The sequence below is a fragment of the Polypterus senegalus genome, chromosome 1 (genome assembly GCF_016835505.1).
Source record: "Polypterus senegalus isolate Bchr_013 chromosome 1, ASM1683550v1, whole genome shotgun sequence".
NCBI classification, from domain to species: domain Eukaryota; kingdom Metazoa; phylum Chordata; class Cladistia; order Polypteriformes; family Polypteridae; genus Polypterus; species Polypterus senegalus.
The window spans coordinates 25394915-25412743 of record NC_053154.1 but is presented as its reverse complement, the minus strand read 5'-3'; the positions used below and the strand labels follow the sequence as shown (position 1 = coordinate 25412743).

General features: G+C 36.2%; 1 protein-coding gene across 3 annotated transcripts in view; it reads left to right on the top strand.

Annotated features, from left to right (window-relative positions):
* The window catches only part of ighmbp2 (immunoglobulin mu DNA binding protein 2), an 87863-nt gene that overhangs the window by 37395 nt on the left and 32639 nt on the right, over positions 1-17829 (top strand). For all 3 annotated transcript variants that reach the window (XM_039744821.1, XM_039744830.1, XM_039744840.1), the window contains exons 10-11: positions 6740-6922; positions 16413-16531. In XM_039744821.1, the coding sequence (XP_039600755.1) occupies positions 6740-6922; positions 16413-16531 (302 nt within the window). The remainder of the gene's footprint in view (positions 1-6739; positions 6923-16412; positions 16532-17829) is intronic.

Here is a 17829-nt window from a genome sequence, read left to right as displayed (position 1 = left end):
CATGCACCTTTACTCTTCCTAGTGCATCTCATACTTGCACTTCTCTTTTTGTCTTGTCAACAAAGCTAAACTGACCAGTCACATCAAACCCAAACTGACCAATCAGATCTAAGGGATTGGACTTATTTTATTATTATTTTAAGTGTTTTATTTTATATAGTAGATATACACAGTCCCCTCCACAGTTATTGGCACCTTGGTAAAGATGAATAAAAAATATATTCAAATTACCTTTTGGTGAATTACCTTAATCTCACACTGAAAAAATACAAATCCACCCTTTAAGTAAAGTAAATTTTGATTGTGAGAAAAAATAGTTCCCCATCAAGAAATGACTATTTTCAACAAAACTACACATTGTACAATTATTGGCACCCCTGCATTTAATACTTTGAACAGCCTCCCTTTGTCAGTAAAACAGCACTGAGTTCCCTCCTTTAACATATTGTAAGGTTGGAGAATATAAAGCAGGGAATCTGAGACCATTCCTCTTTACAGAATCCCTAGACATAATCCAGGGTCCTAGGTATTCTCTTGTACACTCTCCTTTTCAGCTCTGAAAACATGTTTTGAATTAAGTTTATGTTTAGGGACTGAGATGACCATGGCAGGAGCTTGATTTTGTGTTACATTAACCATTTTTCTGTTGGTTTGGATGTTTTGAATCATTGTCATGCTGGGAGATCTAACAACAACTCAGTGTTACTTTCTTGGTAGAGACAGCCCTATTTAAAGTCAGAATTCCATGAAATTTCATGGAATCCCTCATGCCATGTATCCTAACAAGGTTTCCAGGGCATGTTGAGGAAAACAGCCCCACAACGTTACAGAACATCCACCTTACTTGATAGTGGGGATCAGACTCTGTTCAGTATGGACATCCTTCTTTTCACACCAAACCTACCTTTATTGATTTTCGTTTTGTCTGACCACAGAACATAACTCCAGTCAACGTTCCGGTAGCGTTTTGCAAACTCTTGCTCCATACTGCTGAAAGTTTTAAATTCCAGTGATAATGGCAAGATAAATGAAGTTAACAAATGAAATGAGACAGAGCATTATTATCCTTAGAAGTTTAGGCCATTCATTTCGAGAAATTGCAGAAAAAATATCCAAGTGTCAGTGACTACAGTGGTATCTTACGCAATCCAAAGGCAACTGGAAGAAACTCTGACAGGAAGAGATCTGGGAGATCCAAAGTCACAGCCCAGTGTGATGGACGGGATGTCCCTCAACTGAAATAAAGAGAAAGAATAGCCTTTTCAGGGTACTACATCTTCCGGGACGCTAGATGGCATCTCCCCTGGACGGAAATGGTCCCCCGGATTCCCGCAGGGCAGCATGGGACATGTAGTCTGTTTCTTCAGCCCTGTTGGGTGCCATGAGTGCCACCAGGGGAGCTCACCAAGAACCTTAGGACTATTACTGTTACATCAACCAAGAAGTACTTCAGAGTCACAAGGACGGAAGCCCGCAGTACTTCCTGGACACTTTAGGAAGGACGATGTGGAGTTTGACCCGGAGAAGGAGTACTTCTGGGTCATTGATTATAAAAGGACTGTGGGAAACCCAGCAGGTCGAGCCGGAGTTGGGAGGGAGTGTGATTGAGCTTCCGGGAGTGGAGGATTGGTTATTGTTTATTTGTATTATTGATTATTGATTTATTAGAGAATTGTGGAGTTTGTGGTGCTTTGTGCACTATTATTGAAAAATATTACTAAATATTATTGTTACTAATAATTATTCTTGGTGTTTTAAACGTGTGTCTTGATGTCTGTCTGGTGGGTTCAACAGGGCAACAGCGCCTCTAGCGTCCACACCAGTCAGAAGACAAGTTTCTGAGGATCATGAAATTATACCTACAAGTAGACAAAAGGTTGCAAACAAAAATCAGCATCCTGAACTCTTTGTCAGTACAACAGTAGTTATCCTGTAAAAGAGAAACTATGCAGTTCCCACATATTTAATGAAAAAGTCCATTTTCAAAAGACACTAAAATATAAATAAATTGGATGTAGTTCAAATAGACAGCTTTGGAACAAGAACAGAGAAGCATTTCCCAGTCTTGGCATGTCTGGCAAGAGGAGGGATGGTCAGCCGATTGGCAGCAGTAGAATATACCAACAAGTTCTGAGTTTAACCTTACAGCTGAGTGACCAACCAGAGGTACAATCGACTTGTTTGGGTTTTGACACCTGCACTCAGAGGTGATGAATGAACATGTCCTGCATGGACTTCATGAGCAGTACAAAGAGTTCTGTTCAACACTGTTTTTTATTTTTTTAATCAATGAGCTTTAGGCTTTCCTCCTTACCTGTCTGGGTTGGCTGTTTGTTTTGGATGTGTTTTTGATGCTATTTTTATACATCGATTTAATTTTATATATGCTGTTTTTAGTCATTTCGAAGTAATTTCTTTTTTAGCAGTTATGGAAAAAAGTGTTCTTGAAAAGTTTGTAAATGTCATTGAATGAACAGTTAATTGTCTTCTCATTAATTGAATACTGTGTCCTACTACACTACAGGTCTAAAGTTTTTTCAGTTTTTCTTGAGATTTAGTCAGTTGAAATGCAGTGAATGACCTAAAATGGCAAAAAGGTAAGCAGTAAACTGACAGATGTTTAAATTTAAAGTTTAGGTTAAGAAAAACTGAACAAAAGAAAATTTAAGAATATTACAAATGGGCCTTCTTCAGAGAAGAACTACAGATGTTCTGCAGCAATTAAAGTAAATTAAGTCTTACAAGTTGAAGCAAACAATTTCTTCTTCAGCTTCTGGTGATTACTTAAAAGCCCTCTGTCTGTATTAAAGCAGAGTTGGAAACGTCTGTGTTACTATACCTTTTGAAGTACTACTTGGACAATATTACACTGCTGAAAGTTGTAAATTATAATTATAATGGCAAGAAAATGGAAGTTAACAAATGAAATGAGACAGAACATTATTATCTTTAGAAGTATATGCCTTTCATTTTGAGAAATTGCAAAAATAATATATATATATCCAAGTGTCAGTGACTACAGTGGTGTCCTACACAATCCAAAGGCAATTGCAACTGGGAGAAACTCTGATAGGAAGATATCTGGCAGACCCAAAGTCACAATCCAGTCAGAAGACAAGTTTCTGAGGGATCATGACTGGTGACTCACAGCACAACAGCTTCAAGCACAGCTTAGCAGTGGGCAAAAAAAGCAAGTCTTGATTTCTGCTGTGAAGAGGAGACTTTCTGCTGTGGGTTTGACAGGATGAGTGGCAGTAAGAAGGCCATTCCTTAAAGGACAAAATAGGGCCTTGAAATACTGACTGTGGACCTATTGTAGACTGCAAGACATTCTTATGGACTGATGAATCAAAATTTGAAATCTTTGGTTCATCACGCAGGGTGTTTGTATGCCACTGAGTTGGTGAAAGGATGGTTCTTCAGTATGTGACACAGCTGTCAAACATTGAGGAGGAAATGTGATAGTCTGGGATTCTTTGGCTGGAGGCAGAGATAGTGAACTAGCAATGAGTGACTGGCATTCTGAAGCAAAAGGGTTACCACAGTTTGGCAGTTACAACAGCAAAAGGTAGCTACTTCGATGAATCAAAAAAACTGAATACAATTTTGTACACTTGATGATTCCTTATTTTTATTATTTGCCATTGTTTATTCATTCTATGCCTTTATTTCATGAATCATTAAAACTTTAAACTGCTTGCATTTTCATAAAAACTGAGGTGTTCTAAAACTATTGACCTGTAGTGTATATGATACATGTATTCATTTAAATCACATCAGTAACTTGCAGTATATATTGCTGATACTCAAAATATACTTATCGTCATTCTTGGAAAAATCAATCAGTCAAACCTTGTTGTATATGACAAACCAGAATAAACTGTAGAAACTTCATTTAGTACATAATTAATATAGGCAAATAAAAAAAAACAAAAAACTGATGTTTGGTGATTAACTCTGTTAGATAGTGTAGAGAATGAATTTGTGTAATTAGTTTATTCCATATACAGTATATGTATCTAAATATGTAAAAATTCAAATTAAAAAACATAGTTAAAGATAAATTAAAAAGCAAGAGAAATTTTATTGCCACTACAAAGTCAGTTGCATCTGATTTGGTAAAATAAGCATCAAAGTAAATCTACATAATAAGGATAACACTAATATGCATAATTTTCCCACAGCCTCCAAATATAAAATATAATATTCCCTAAAAGCCTCAAAGGCATATTCAGCAGTCAGTCCAGATGGGAGAAGTCCCTGATGGCTGGAAAGTTGCAAATGTAAGTCCAGTCTACAGAAGGAAAACAAAATGGATCCTACAAAAAAAAAAACAGACTAATGAGTTTTTTCTTTTATAACTTGTTCTTGCTTTGCGTCTATGCTTGCTGGTATAGGCTCCAGTCCCCTTGCGACCCTACTGAAACTAACTGACCCTACCTATTTTGAAAATGTAAAACTTGAGCTCAGGATAAAGAATGTTCCCCATAGGCCTGTTTTAACTTTTCAAACGTCACACTTGCCGATTCTCCAAGCTTAACACAAAATTTAATGGCACAACGTTGCTCTAAATTCTGCTGTTCCATTTTGCGTGACGCACAACCAAAAACACAACTTCGCTAATAGCAGTCACAAAAATCACGTAGTTAACGGAAGGAGTTGAAACTCGCACTGATCTATGGGAGGGTAATGATACACGTGCTCTATCAAGGACAACAGCACAGTTTTCCAGATCGCTTGCAGTGTTTCCAGTCTCATTACTTTTCTGCCACACCTATGCTAGCGTCAACTTAGCGTTACCAATCCACCTAACCTGCAGGTATTTGGACTCTAGCTGGAAACTAGTGCATCTGGAGGAATCCCACACAGACACGGGGAGAATATGTAAACTCCAATCAGGGAGTGAGTAAGGTGATCGCTAGTCTACATACTGGGAGGAAACAATGCTACCACTGCACCAACATGTTCCTCTGAACTTTATGTTAATGATAACTATGGGTCTTTTCCCCCTGCTCGTTTCGCACACCCACCTCCTCACGGTCGCTCATGTTGTCAAGGGCTGGGGCTGAACGCATGCCGAGGAGATGTGGTTTGATCAGCTGCTGTCTTTCTGCTTCCGAGCTGCTTGTTCTATTTGTCGTGCTGCCGATCATTTAAAAGCCAGTACAGCAGCTGCCCTTTTGTCTCACTTCCTTTTCTTTCGTGACGTTAAAGTGTCTCTTGCGGGACGTCAGATTGTCTTCTGAGAAGATCACATATCGTCTCTTTCCAAGTCTTCCAAGGTTTTTTGTTTATAATAGAGAGATATTTGGATTCAAACACAAAACCTTAGGGTTTTCTGATATTGAAAATGTATTCCAGGCTCCCATATGCAGACAATAATTTAAATATGCACCATATTGATAGTTTTGTTTGGGAGAGTATTGAAGAATGTTACTTACACTAATATTATTAGTGATAATCTTAAAAATGAGAGACTAAAAGAATTTCATAGATGTAACCTATAACTGTTCTTTTAACACAGCATGTTAAAGTGCCAGTATGTTTAGAAGCCTATCTAGATTTATTATTTTATATCAATCTAGAAAGAATTCAGAGAGATACATGATCCAGCCATTAGAGTCTAGCAAGTATAATATCATACATTACATATGGCGTCTTGCCATAGTGCCTGTCCAAAAACTTTATGTTACATTTAATTTTAATAGGGCACATTTTGACCAAATGTAGCAAATTCTAAAAAATTTAAACAGAATAGAGTGAGACACTTGAAAGAACCAAAAAACAATTTGCAAAATAAACATGGGAAAAAAAAACATTTGGATATAGTTAAAGGCACATAAGACAAATAAGTTCAGAACTAAGCATAGGGCTTATGAGTGCATGACTGCAATGGTTAAAAAAAGGCAAAATGTGAGAGATGACCATTAGAGATTCTTTCAGTGTTTCAGTAGTTAGAAAATGATCAAGGGTCAGGTCAGGTCAGGTTGGAGAGCGTGCATTGTCGCACCCACTACGCAACAAAAAAGGCCGGGATCCCATTTGGCAACCCTGCCAGGTAAACCCCCTCCAGAAATGACCATATATCTGCAGCAGCCAAGTGTTATGTGGGCGTCCCCTTGGCCTGATCCAGCCGCTCGTGTCTTCAATAATGAGGATCCTGCAAGCTGAATCATCCCTGAGGAATCACACCACAGGGGTGAATTGGGAGATAAAGTAAAATTTACAGACAATGAAATAATGACTGCTCTAATTTTGCATTTGTCTATATTATGCGTGTGAAAAACCCCATAACCTCTTAGTAGTTGGAAAAAAAGAGTGGGAAATAGAGAGAGAAGTTCAACTTAGCTTAAAAAGAATAGATCAGTGAGAAAATAAAACATTTATTCTGGGCTTCCTAAGCAAGTTAAGGAGCTTCAACCTCCTTTTGTTCTCTCTCCTTTTGTGTCAGCCAATTGACCTCAACAAGCAGATTTCATTACGTTGCCTGTCCACAAGCTGTGATATACATGAGATTCTAATACAGGATGAATATGTCTAAGTGCCTTTGTGATAACTTGGTTGTTTGGGGGCTATTAGGGAATATTGACTGTTTTCATTTTATGCTGTTTGTATTTATGTTTTATTTGCTTCACCAGACCAAATTACAAACTTTGTTACAGGAATAATATACTTAATAAACAGACAAGCTGTCAGAGTGCCCCTTTTTATTACAGCGTTCTTAATGTTTTTTATACAGCGCTGCAGCAAAAGGCCTCTCTGTGAGTTTAATGGAGCGTTTGATAGAAAAGTATGGAGATAAAGTCGTAAAAATGCTGACTGTCCAGTATCGTATGAACCAGGCGATCATGAAGTGGGCTTCAGAAGAGATGTATGGAGGTCGACTATTAGCTCACTCATCTGTAGAGGCCCATCTACTTAAGTAAGTTGTCCTATGCAAAATAACTTTTTCAGATCTGGTTTGCAGAAGTTGTTTCATGTTTGCTTGTTCTGTCTTCTGTTTACACTGTCCCCCATTTGCTGTATGTTACTGCTAAGTAACTGGGTCTGTAAGACTAAACTTGTTAATGGTGCAAATTACCTGTTTAGTTCTGTATTATGATGAGTATACAGGTGATGTCATTTTGATTTTAAAGATGTTGCAGTTAATCAAAGTGCTCACAAGACCAAAACATTGTTTTACAATTTACAGTAAAATCATCTAATGTAATAAACAAAGTTTACCAGTTTTTAAGGTAAATCGAAGAAAGAAAAGGAGTATGTGCCTTACTTGGACAGGCTTGATCAGACAAGGTTATGTACAGGTATATTCACAGATCTAGTAAGATTACTGTAGATAGTATAATATAGTAAAGTCATACTCATCTTGAAGATGACTTAAGAAAATGTCAGCATGTCATCTATGGAAATATTTTCAATTTCTTTCTCATGAGTTTGTTTGAACTACTTAAAAAGCACAACTTATCAATACCATGGCAATGGTAAATCAAGTTCAATCCTTCTCCACAATGTAGATGAAATATGTTTTATCTTTCTGACTCAGTCAAATGTAAGTCAGAACCACACTGACTGAGTGTTAGTGCAATTGTCTGGGCACTGACTGAACAAGGTAACAGCAGTTTTGAAAGGAAATGGAATGGGGTAAATGAAAAAGTATAATCTAACCAAACTCAACTACAGAGAGATCAAGAATCTAGAAAACAAGCACAGTGCCCAAAATCCATCATGGAGTGTATGAAGAGAGTCAAAAATAAGGATATGCTGATAAAACATACGCCAGAAGTTATGGCCAAAAAAGGCAGAAATGATCACAAACTTGGCCAAACCAGGAAGTGCACAATGCTGACTTTTTATATCAGTAATGAAATCCTGTGTAGTACACTCCTGACCATTCTGCCTAATGGCAAGCCATATTTAGAACAGCTGTTTGAAATTGGTGTCGCAAGAAAACATATAACAGTGTTTAAAAGGTATTAAATTGGGAAACAATTGACTGATTGACTCACTTGCTCACTCAACAACAAAAACACTATTTCCAATTTAGTTAAAAAGCTGACATTTGGCAGGATTGTGCATCTAGCCCAGGAGGTGTCTGCTAATAAAGGACATTTCGATATATAAATATTTAGGAGGTTAAGAAAAGCCTGTAATAGAAAAATTAAATAACCCAGAATCTCAAAAGTGCTTTCACAGATCTGGTTGAAATTTGGTGATGTTACAGAAATGAAAAAATAAGTCAACAAATGTTTTTGCATTTGTCAATATTTTTTTTAATTTTTTGATATTTATTAATATGCTACATATATGCACTGCATTGTGCTGAGAATGGGCTTTATGAGAATGGGCTTTATACAAATGAAGCACTCTGCAGATGCGATTGACAGACCACATGAATAGCACCACTTGCCAATAGGACAGATGTACAACTGAATAAGGGGCAGTATCCTAGACGGGGGGGAAAAAGAGACATGATTACGTTGTAAAATGGAAAGAGAAAATTTGATTAAGCACAGTGAAGGTGCAAACCTTGTGCTGTTTTTGCATTTGACTACTGGCACTATTAAATGCGTATCAGCTCTTATCTTGGTTTTCCGTTCTGCTCTGTCAACCTACAGCCCCCAGCTGCCACACTTAAAACTGCTGACCCTGAAAAAGAACAGAGTTGTCTTGCAGTAGAACATGTTTCTGAATGCATCTTTTATGAAAATAAAAGTAAAAAAGAATTATACAGCATATGAATGTGGAATGTTAAAGAAAAATGGCCAATGGGAGTATACAGAACTATACAGTATAATAACACAAAACAAATTAAATAAGACATTTTTCTGCATTGTATTGGTGCCACTCCAGTTAGTGGCTTACAAAGGTCTGCTTGAAGTATTGAAGAGATGAAGAAAATCCTGAATAATTCTAATCATTCCCCTGCCATCCAATTAAAATTTTTCTCCACCTCAAAGCCTCATGTCACAATGAGGCAATTCATCTTCTCTGTGTTGCTTTGTTAACTATCACTATTTAGCTGACATTTTTAAATGTATTAATTTTTATGCTCCTTAAAATATGTTACCTTTAAATGTTTTGGTATATAGGTTGCTGGGAGGGAAAATCAGAAGTACTTGGTCCACATTATTGGCTATTATTTTTTTTAATGAAAGGTAAAGCTACTTTTTAATGTGAGCAGTTGTGTTATATAGCAGGCACTCCCTTTATTCTGCTTTGCTTGCAGTCTGTTCATTTTAGAGCTGAATGATGAGGCTGTTCTTCAAAGCATAGTGTTGTAAGAACTGCCGTTGAGATAATTCTACAAGCTTTAATATTGCATTTAAATTATTTCTGTCAAGTTGTTAGTTGTGTACAGTGAAAATAATATGTACTATACCAATAAATCAATATTTAGTTTATATAACATCAGTAATAACAAGGACCATCTTAAGGATCTGTAAAGATAAACAAAATTACAATGGTGAACTTGGAAGTATGCCTAATATATTTTTAAAAGTAAGTGACATAACAGACAAGGTAATGATACTCACTCAATGCATTAGTATATTCGGGGCTGGGATTTCAAAACTGGAAGATGTTGTTATTTGACACTTTGAAGGGCTGTATTTACAGTTCTGAACAACGTCCACTTAGTCTAATGTAATGGATTTGGACAGAGATTATCAAGTCAGCAACAAATATAGCTTTTCTCTTTGTGGCTTGTGTGTAAGATAGGGTCCACTGTATTTTTTTTTTTTCCAGAAGAACATAATTTTTTAGAAAGAATGAATCCCCAGGGTAGAAATTTTGCTTTTTACAAAACCTATTTGACAAATTAAAAGCATAAATAGATAGATAATATATATATATATATATATATATATATATATATATATATATATATATATATATATATATATAAAACACCATACTATAGTCTCAACATACACCAGAATGACTAAAAAGCAACAACATTAAAAAGAAAGAAATCTTCTGACCTGGCTGTCACAGTCTCAGAGAGGCGTTATGTAGGCATATTGTTGTTGGTATTGCTGTTTTGTTTCTTGACACACTTCTGGTGAATGATTTGTTAGCTGAAATTACTCCAGGTTAGTGTGTCAGAGAGAGGATGTGTAGAATTGTTCCAGAGAGCCTCACATAACTCATTCTGCGTTTTTAATTAGCTTGTTGATTCAGTGGGCCTCTCTTGCAGTGAAGGTACTAGCCCAGCACACCACAGTGTAGAAGATCGCACTGGCCATCACACAGTTATAGAAGATGTGAAGGATATATATAGATATAGATATAGTTTTCTCTGTTTATACACTGTATAATGTATACATACTACACACGATATAGTTTTAAGGTAATGGATACATTTTCACTGCCATTGTCATTGTAAATTTGGTTACTGTTAAAATGTTACACACTTTTAATGTAATTATTGTGCTTGACAATTACACGGATTGCGTTTGAATTTGTTTAAACTAATAAGGCCTAAACACTATTAAAAGCTCTGCATTATTTACAATGAGAAATTCAATCAGTGTAAAAAATCAGCTTAATCTGTCTTGATATAAATCTTGCAGAGTATTCTGCCCACAAGAAAGAAATTGACAATAATGATTTACAAAATCCACTGGCTTGTGTGACTGCAGTTAATGTATGAATGATGCTGTATCTTCAAACCGACTGCTTAAGCATGTTTTGCTCTCATTAAATATTGACACATTCATTTCCCTCAATGCACGACTTAATATTTATTCCCTGTCCAACATTTTGCTATTGAGTTCGTAGTAATGCTTCATCCTAAGTCTGACTTCATACTGAACAATTTTTAAGTTCTTTTGTGAGACTGAAGTCTCCTGATTTATATACTGTTCACTGTAAAATCAGTTAAAAAAACTGCTACTACTTAAATAAAAGGAAAGGTTTTTTAATCCCTTTAATTCTATACAAATATGCTTATATAATTGTATTATAATTGTTAATTTTTCTATTTGCCACAGGTGAAATTGAATTAAGTATATATTGCTTTTTTGATATTAAAATTGATTATAAATGAAGCTGTGAGTCTGTAAATGAAATTGAATGAATCCTGACTTGATGAAATATTCGGTGCCAGCAACAAAGATTCAAGGGCTACAGCTTGCAGTTTGACATTAAGAATGTTTTGTTAGAATTAATGTGACCCAACATTAAGTTAAGTGCATAGTTATTAATATAAGGGCATGCATTAGAGTGTTGGGATGCACACAGATCAAGAGGACGACAGGTCAGTAGTTCCTATATTCATGAACTAAAGTCATTCTACTTTTTTCTAAATGTAAACTAGTGAATGAGTGCTACAGGTTAGTAATTTTTCGTTTAAAACTACTGAAAAAGCTACTTGCTTAGCGCATGCTGTCCATTTTTTTACATATTAATACAGGTGCATGTCAATATCTTCGAAAGTTAATTTATTTCAGTAATTCAGTTCAATAAGTGACACATATATAGATTCATTACACACAGAGTGATATTTTTTAAGCATTTTATTTCTTTTCATTTTGCTGTTGTTTATTTCTTTTCATATAGCTAATGAAAACCCCAAATTCAGTATCTCAGAAAATTAGAATATTGTGAAAAAGTTCAATATTGTAGACTCGTGTTGTTCCACTCCACTCCGCTAAATAACCCAAACCACCTTCAAAGGTGCCTTTAGCTTTTAAATGGTCTCCCAGTTTGGTTCAGTAGGCCACACAATCATGAGGAGGACTACTATTTGACAGTTATCCAGAAGACAGTTGTTGAGCCCCTCCACAAGGAGGGTAAGCCACAAAAGGTCATTGCTAAAGAAGCAGGCTGTTCACAGAGTGCTGTATCCAAGCATATTAATGGAAAGTTGAGTGGAAAGAAAAAATGTGGCAGAAAAAGGTACACAAGTAACAGGGAAAACCACAGCCTTGAGAGGACTGTGAAGCATTTTGAAACAAAAGTATCATGGGCTACAACTGTCACAGGCAAGTGTCAAGCCACTCCTGAACCAGAGACAATGTCAGAAGCATCTTACCTGGGCTAAGGAGAAAACGGACTGGACTGTTGTTCAGTGGTCCAAAGTCGTCTTTTCAGATGAAAGTAAATTTTGCATTTCATTTGGAAATCAAGGTCCCAAAGTGTGGAGGAGGAGTGAAGAGGCACATAATCAAAGTTTCTTGAGGTCCAGTGTGAAGTTTCCAGAGTCAGTGATGATTTGGGGAGCCATGTCACCTACTGGTGTTGGTCCACTGTGTTTTATCAAATCCAAAGTCAGCACAGCCATCTACCAGGAAATTTTAGAGCACTTCATGCTTCCCTCTGCTGACAAGCTTTATGGAGATGCTGATTTCATTTTCCAGCAGGACTTGGCACCTGCCCACATTGCCAAAAGTAACAATACCTGGTTTAATGACCATGGTATCACTGTACTTGATTGGCCAGCAAACTCGTCTGACCTGTATTGTCAAGAAGAAAATTTGAGACACCAGACCCAACAATGCAGATGAGCTGAAAGCCGCTATCAAAGCATCCTGGGCTTCCATAACACCTCAGCAGTGCCACAGGCTGATTGCCTCAATGCCACGCCACATTGATGCAGTAATTCATGCAGAAGGATCCCTGACCAAGTATTGAGTGCGTACATGGGCGGACTTTTCAGTAGGCCAATATTTCTGTATTAAAAATAATTTTTTTTATTGGTCTTATGTAATATTTTAATTTTCTGAGATACTGAATTTTGAGTTTTCATTACCTGTAGGCTATAATCAGCAAAATGAAAAGAAATAAATGCTTGAAATATGTCACTCTGTAATGAATCTATATAATATGAGTTTTGCAGTTTGAATTGCATTACTGAAATAAATTAACTTCTTGATGATATTCTGATTTATTGAGATGCACTAGTACGGCATGACAAGCCATGACCATGCCCTGTCCTATCATCCTTCTTTCACTTGTTGCAGAGGAACCTTTCAACTGTATGAATTAGGCATTTTTTGGTGGTTGAGGATTTGATGAGATTTGGTTTCGAATTAGTTAATATGATTGTCTATTGTTTGCTTTCTATTACTGCACCTTCAAAGGTACCAGACTTATTCTGTTTCTTTTACATTTTAATCTTTCTCTTGAAGATGTTTCCATTGCGCACTATAATTTGGATCTAATCATTGTTATGTTTAAATATGACATTCATAAAATTTCATAATAAGTGTACAACATATTGTTTTTTCTTGATAGTTTCTATCTAGTTTATATGAGGATGTCTATAACTATGAAACAAACTGGTCCAACTTCAACCTTCTTTCATCAAACCATTTCTGTCAGCAGTCTTTTCTTTGTCCCACTTTGAAACAAATTTACAGCTTGATTTTTTTCACTATAGTGCAAAACATTGCTTTCTTCAACCATTGAAGCATTCTGAGGGTTCTATAGAATTCACCTTCCTTTTGATCCTGTTTTACCCTATCTTTACATTCTTGATGTTTGAAAATATAAAAATTAACTTTGGTATAGGTTTTCAATTTTTTAAGTGCCATGCTTTCATGTCATATACTTTTCTGGGGATCTTTTTTGTCCCATTTCCTCTGCAATATAAAAAATGCCCTGGCAGGCTGAATGCCGAGGCATCCTTACCAAATTTAGAATTATTTAATTGAATGTACGCCTACACTCGATCTAGAGTTGGGATGTCCTACCCTGTAACTCCCCTTCCTGCCTCCCATTTGTATCTTAATTTGTTCCACCCCACTCTGCTCTTTCTCTTTCTCCTTTCTTTTAAACTGAACATCTAAGTTTGTCAATTTTGGTTGATCTTATTCCATGTGCTGTCTGGGACATAGTGTTGAGTTGAGAGTATCTACCATTTCTCATATTACTCACACACTTTAGTCTCATATAATAAGGTCCAGTGAATTCCTGAAATCTCCATATCATTTCCATCTTGGATCTGTCAGGGTATCAACACATTTGAAGATATTGTGGATGATTCAGGACTCTTGATATTCCAGTCTCTGTAATTCAGGTTCTATATTTTCCTCCTGTAGTTTCTTTATTTACATCCTTCTGAGGTCACTGTTTAAAATGTGACATTTCTTTTTCTTTGCACTGTGGCTTTGTCTCCCTATATACTGTAAAACCAATTTCTGCTTTATATGGCCCCCTTACACAATGCTTGGTATGCTTAATTTGGAGTGCTTTATCCTCCTGCATATTCCTAGAATTTTATTTTTAAATATAGCGCACTCTCCTCCAAGCCTTCTAATTTCCAGCCCATTTAGTTTAAATTATACATTATTTACATCTAACACTCTGGTAATGCTATGTTGTAAGACTGGCAAACTTCCCATAATGTCACGCAGTAACATGGCCAGTGCTAAATTAACTCCAATAGTGTTAAAATATATGTACACTTAAAGTATTCATTTAACACTAGCAATTTTATTGTGCACTACTGATCGCTAAATGGTCCTGGTACTTTCCTGAATTACTGTAGTTCCCTAGTCTCTTCCATCTGGTTCCTATTCTCTCATTGTCTTACTTAGATTTCTCTACTCTATTTATTATTTGTACAAAACATAAACTCTTCTCTTGCGGCACGGTGGCTCAGTGGTAGCGCTACTGCCTCGCAGTTAGGAGACCCGAGTTCGCTCCCTGGGTCCTCCCTGCTTGGAGTTTCCCATGTCTGTGTGGGTTTCCTCCCACAGTCCAAAGACATGCAGGTTAGGTGCATTGGCGATCCTAAATTGTCCCTAGTGTGTACTTGGTGTGTGTGTGCCCTGCGGTGGGCTGGCACCTTGCCCAGGGTTTGTTTCCTGCCTTGCGCCCTGTGTTGGCTGAGATTGGCTCCAGCAGACCCCCGTGACCCTGTAGTTAGGCTATAGCGGGTTGGATAATGGATGAATGGATAAACTCTTCTCATTGTGCCATGTTTGCTTTAGTTTCTTGCTGGCAATTCTCTCTTTGTGTTTTTTTTTTTTTTGGTCATTCAGCTCCAACTTCAGTATGTGCTCATATGCTCTTTAGTTGTTCTGGAATTGGGTCACCTGGATTGTCAGCATTTAGGGGGTTCTTCTGTTTAATTTTTTCTCCTGATTTTCTGTTTTGTGACCTTGCTTCTTTGCTGCACATTTAGGGCTAAACTAAACAGCAGGTGTAGAAGGGATTTTAGACCCTACTCTGCAAAAGTCGATAATAGAAAAGTGTGGGTGTCAGTTAATATCTTATTGGCAGTTTATAAGAATAAAAGAAGAGATACCGATGCAGCTATAAAATATCAGAGTTCTGATAATTAAACATGAAAAGCTAATATAGATGCAGTCTGGTTTTCTTTCTGAATTTTATTGGTATCATTTGAGAAAAAGGCCTGTCCACTCTTAAACTATAAAAAAGTTAGGTGAGTATGCTACCAAACACCTCCATTAAATAAATGCAGGGCACTACCTGAATGTATCTTTTAGCACAAGTATCGTGCAGCTTGGCAGGTGTCAAAAGTTTTCGTTGAGAGTGATTTTTTAAATACTGTATGACAATTCAAATGTTTTAGAACACCTCCATTAACCTGAAATTATACAATGGTACACAGTAAACTGCCATAAGTTTAAAAAAAACGTTTAGGTCATCAAAACCTCAAAAATATTGTAATTTTTAAACTTGTACAAAAAAGGCCATTTTAAGGAAACCAGTTTGTCTGCAGCAATGGAAGTTGGTTAAGCCTTGCAAGCTCATGCAAAAATTCCTACAGGTTTCCCAGCTTTTGTTGATTACTTACAAACTCTCTGTCTGTCAAAAAGCAGTAATGGAAGAAACTGTGTTGTTACACTATGTGATGCCTTAGTTGAACAATGTTGTACTTCAGGAAGTAGTATCCTGCTATCGTAATGGCAAGAAATATGCAATTAATAAAGGAAGATCAACAGACATTATAACCTGTAAAATTGTAGGTCCTTTCTTCAGAGAAATTTCAAAGAAAGTGAAAGGTGTCAGTGAGTACAGTTTACCATGAAATTAAAAGAAAATTGGAGGAAACTCTGGCAGATTCAAAGTAACGACACACTCAGAAGACTCATTTCTAAGAGTCAACAGCTTGTGTGATAAGTGCCTCATTTTTAACTGCGAAGATAAAACTTTGAGATGTAAGTTTGATAAGCTGAGTGGCAAGAAAAAAATGTTACTGTTAAAACAGGCAAAAGTTTTAGAACACCCGAATTCTATTCTGTTTTTATAATAAACAGTCACACCTTTGTACTTGTTCACTGGACCTGAACTGCTTACATTTCAATAAAACTAAAAAGTGGGGGTACTGTAAGGCCTTTTACCAGTAGTGTACTGTTTACCCTAACTAGATTTCTTAACTACATTTTGGAAAATCTTTCATTCACTAACAACGTTACAGCTTGTTCCTCTTGTCATGATAGGGATTTGCCCGGAGTTAGTATCATAGAAGAGACTAGCCTTCCCCTGCTGCTTATTGACACCGCTGGCTGTGGGCTTTTTGAGCAGGACGTTGAAGATGAGCAATCCAAAGGCAATCAAGGTGACATTTCTTTATTTTTAGTGATTAAACTATGGATACATTATTTTATGATTAACTGTTTGAACCTTTTTTTTTAATTAAGAAAGCTATGAATATGACCAATCAGATCCACAAGTGCAACATATGCTACACATAATTTGTATGAAATTGCATTGCAAATGGTTCTTAAGGTTACTAAGATGTTTAGTCTGTGTGAAGCCCAAACTCTAATTCTCCCAAGATCTTGCAAGATATACCTAAATGTTAAGAGTCAGATGTCAAGGCAGGCCCAGTAGATTTTGTAATGTAGTCAGGAGGATCTAATGTTTCATAGTGTTGAATGCTGAAAAGTGTATAATAAATAGATGAACTGTGAAAGCCTTCTCTCTTTTGAATTTGAACTTAATTTTCAGGCAGTATAGTTGCTAGGAATATTTCTTGGTGTTACAGAGGCATACACCATAGAAAAACATCATACAAACAACAATACATGGTACATAACATTATCACAATATATTATAGTAGAAAATATGCAATAAATACATGATACAATATAGAAAGATGTAGAATTGCACTAATTTCTGCTGGGCTACAAATCTTAAAGTTACACACAGAGATTTTTATTTTCTATTTCTTCTACACAGTTGTCATTCTTTAATTCTCATATTCACCATACATGAATAAGATAAGATCTTTGAAACCATCCTCTAAAGCAGTTTGTGAGTAAATACAGTTAAAAACGGAGAGAGGCGATGTGAAGTGATCTGACCCCAAAGAGAAATTAGGCATTGTGATAACAGTGTATAATGTTGCCCTTTGCAATCCCTACTATGTATCATCTGTGTTTACTTCAGTAATATCCTTCATAAGATAAGAACATGAGATATCAGTTTGGTTTACTAAACTACCTGCAGTAGGAGAAATTCAAATATCTAGAAAAATGACTGAGTCCTGGAACAGACATGAAAAGCTGAATAGCAAAGGATGTCGTATGAATTCTTTTTTTATTGCTTAATATTTTAAGTATGTTGATCTGACGTATTAGGAATCATTTGAATGTGCATGCATGCAACGTTTTAAAGACATCTGAGTTTTAATGTTTTTGTATTAGGTAAATTTTAAAATTATATTCAAAACATTTTCTATTGGTGAAAATTTTAAATATTTAGCTGCTCCTTTCTATATTTATTTGATTCCAGACTAAGTTATTTAAATTATAAATTTGTCACTAATAGAAATGTCTCCAACAGCTTATTTTAAAATATTAAATCTAGGAGGTTAACAGAATTAATGCTAAGGAATGCTAGTACTAGTTTGAA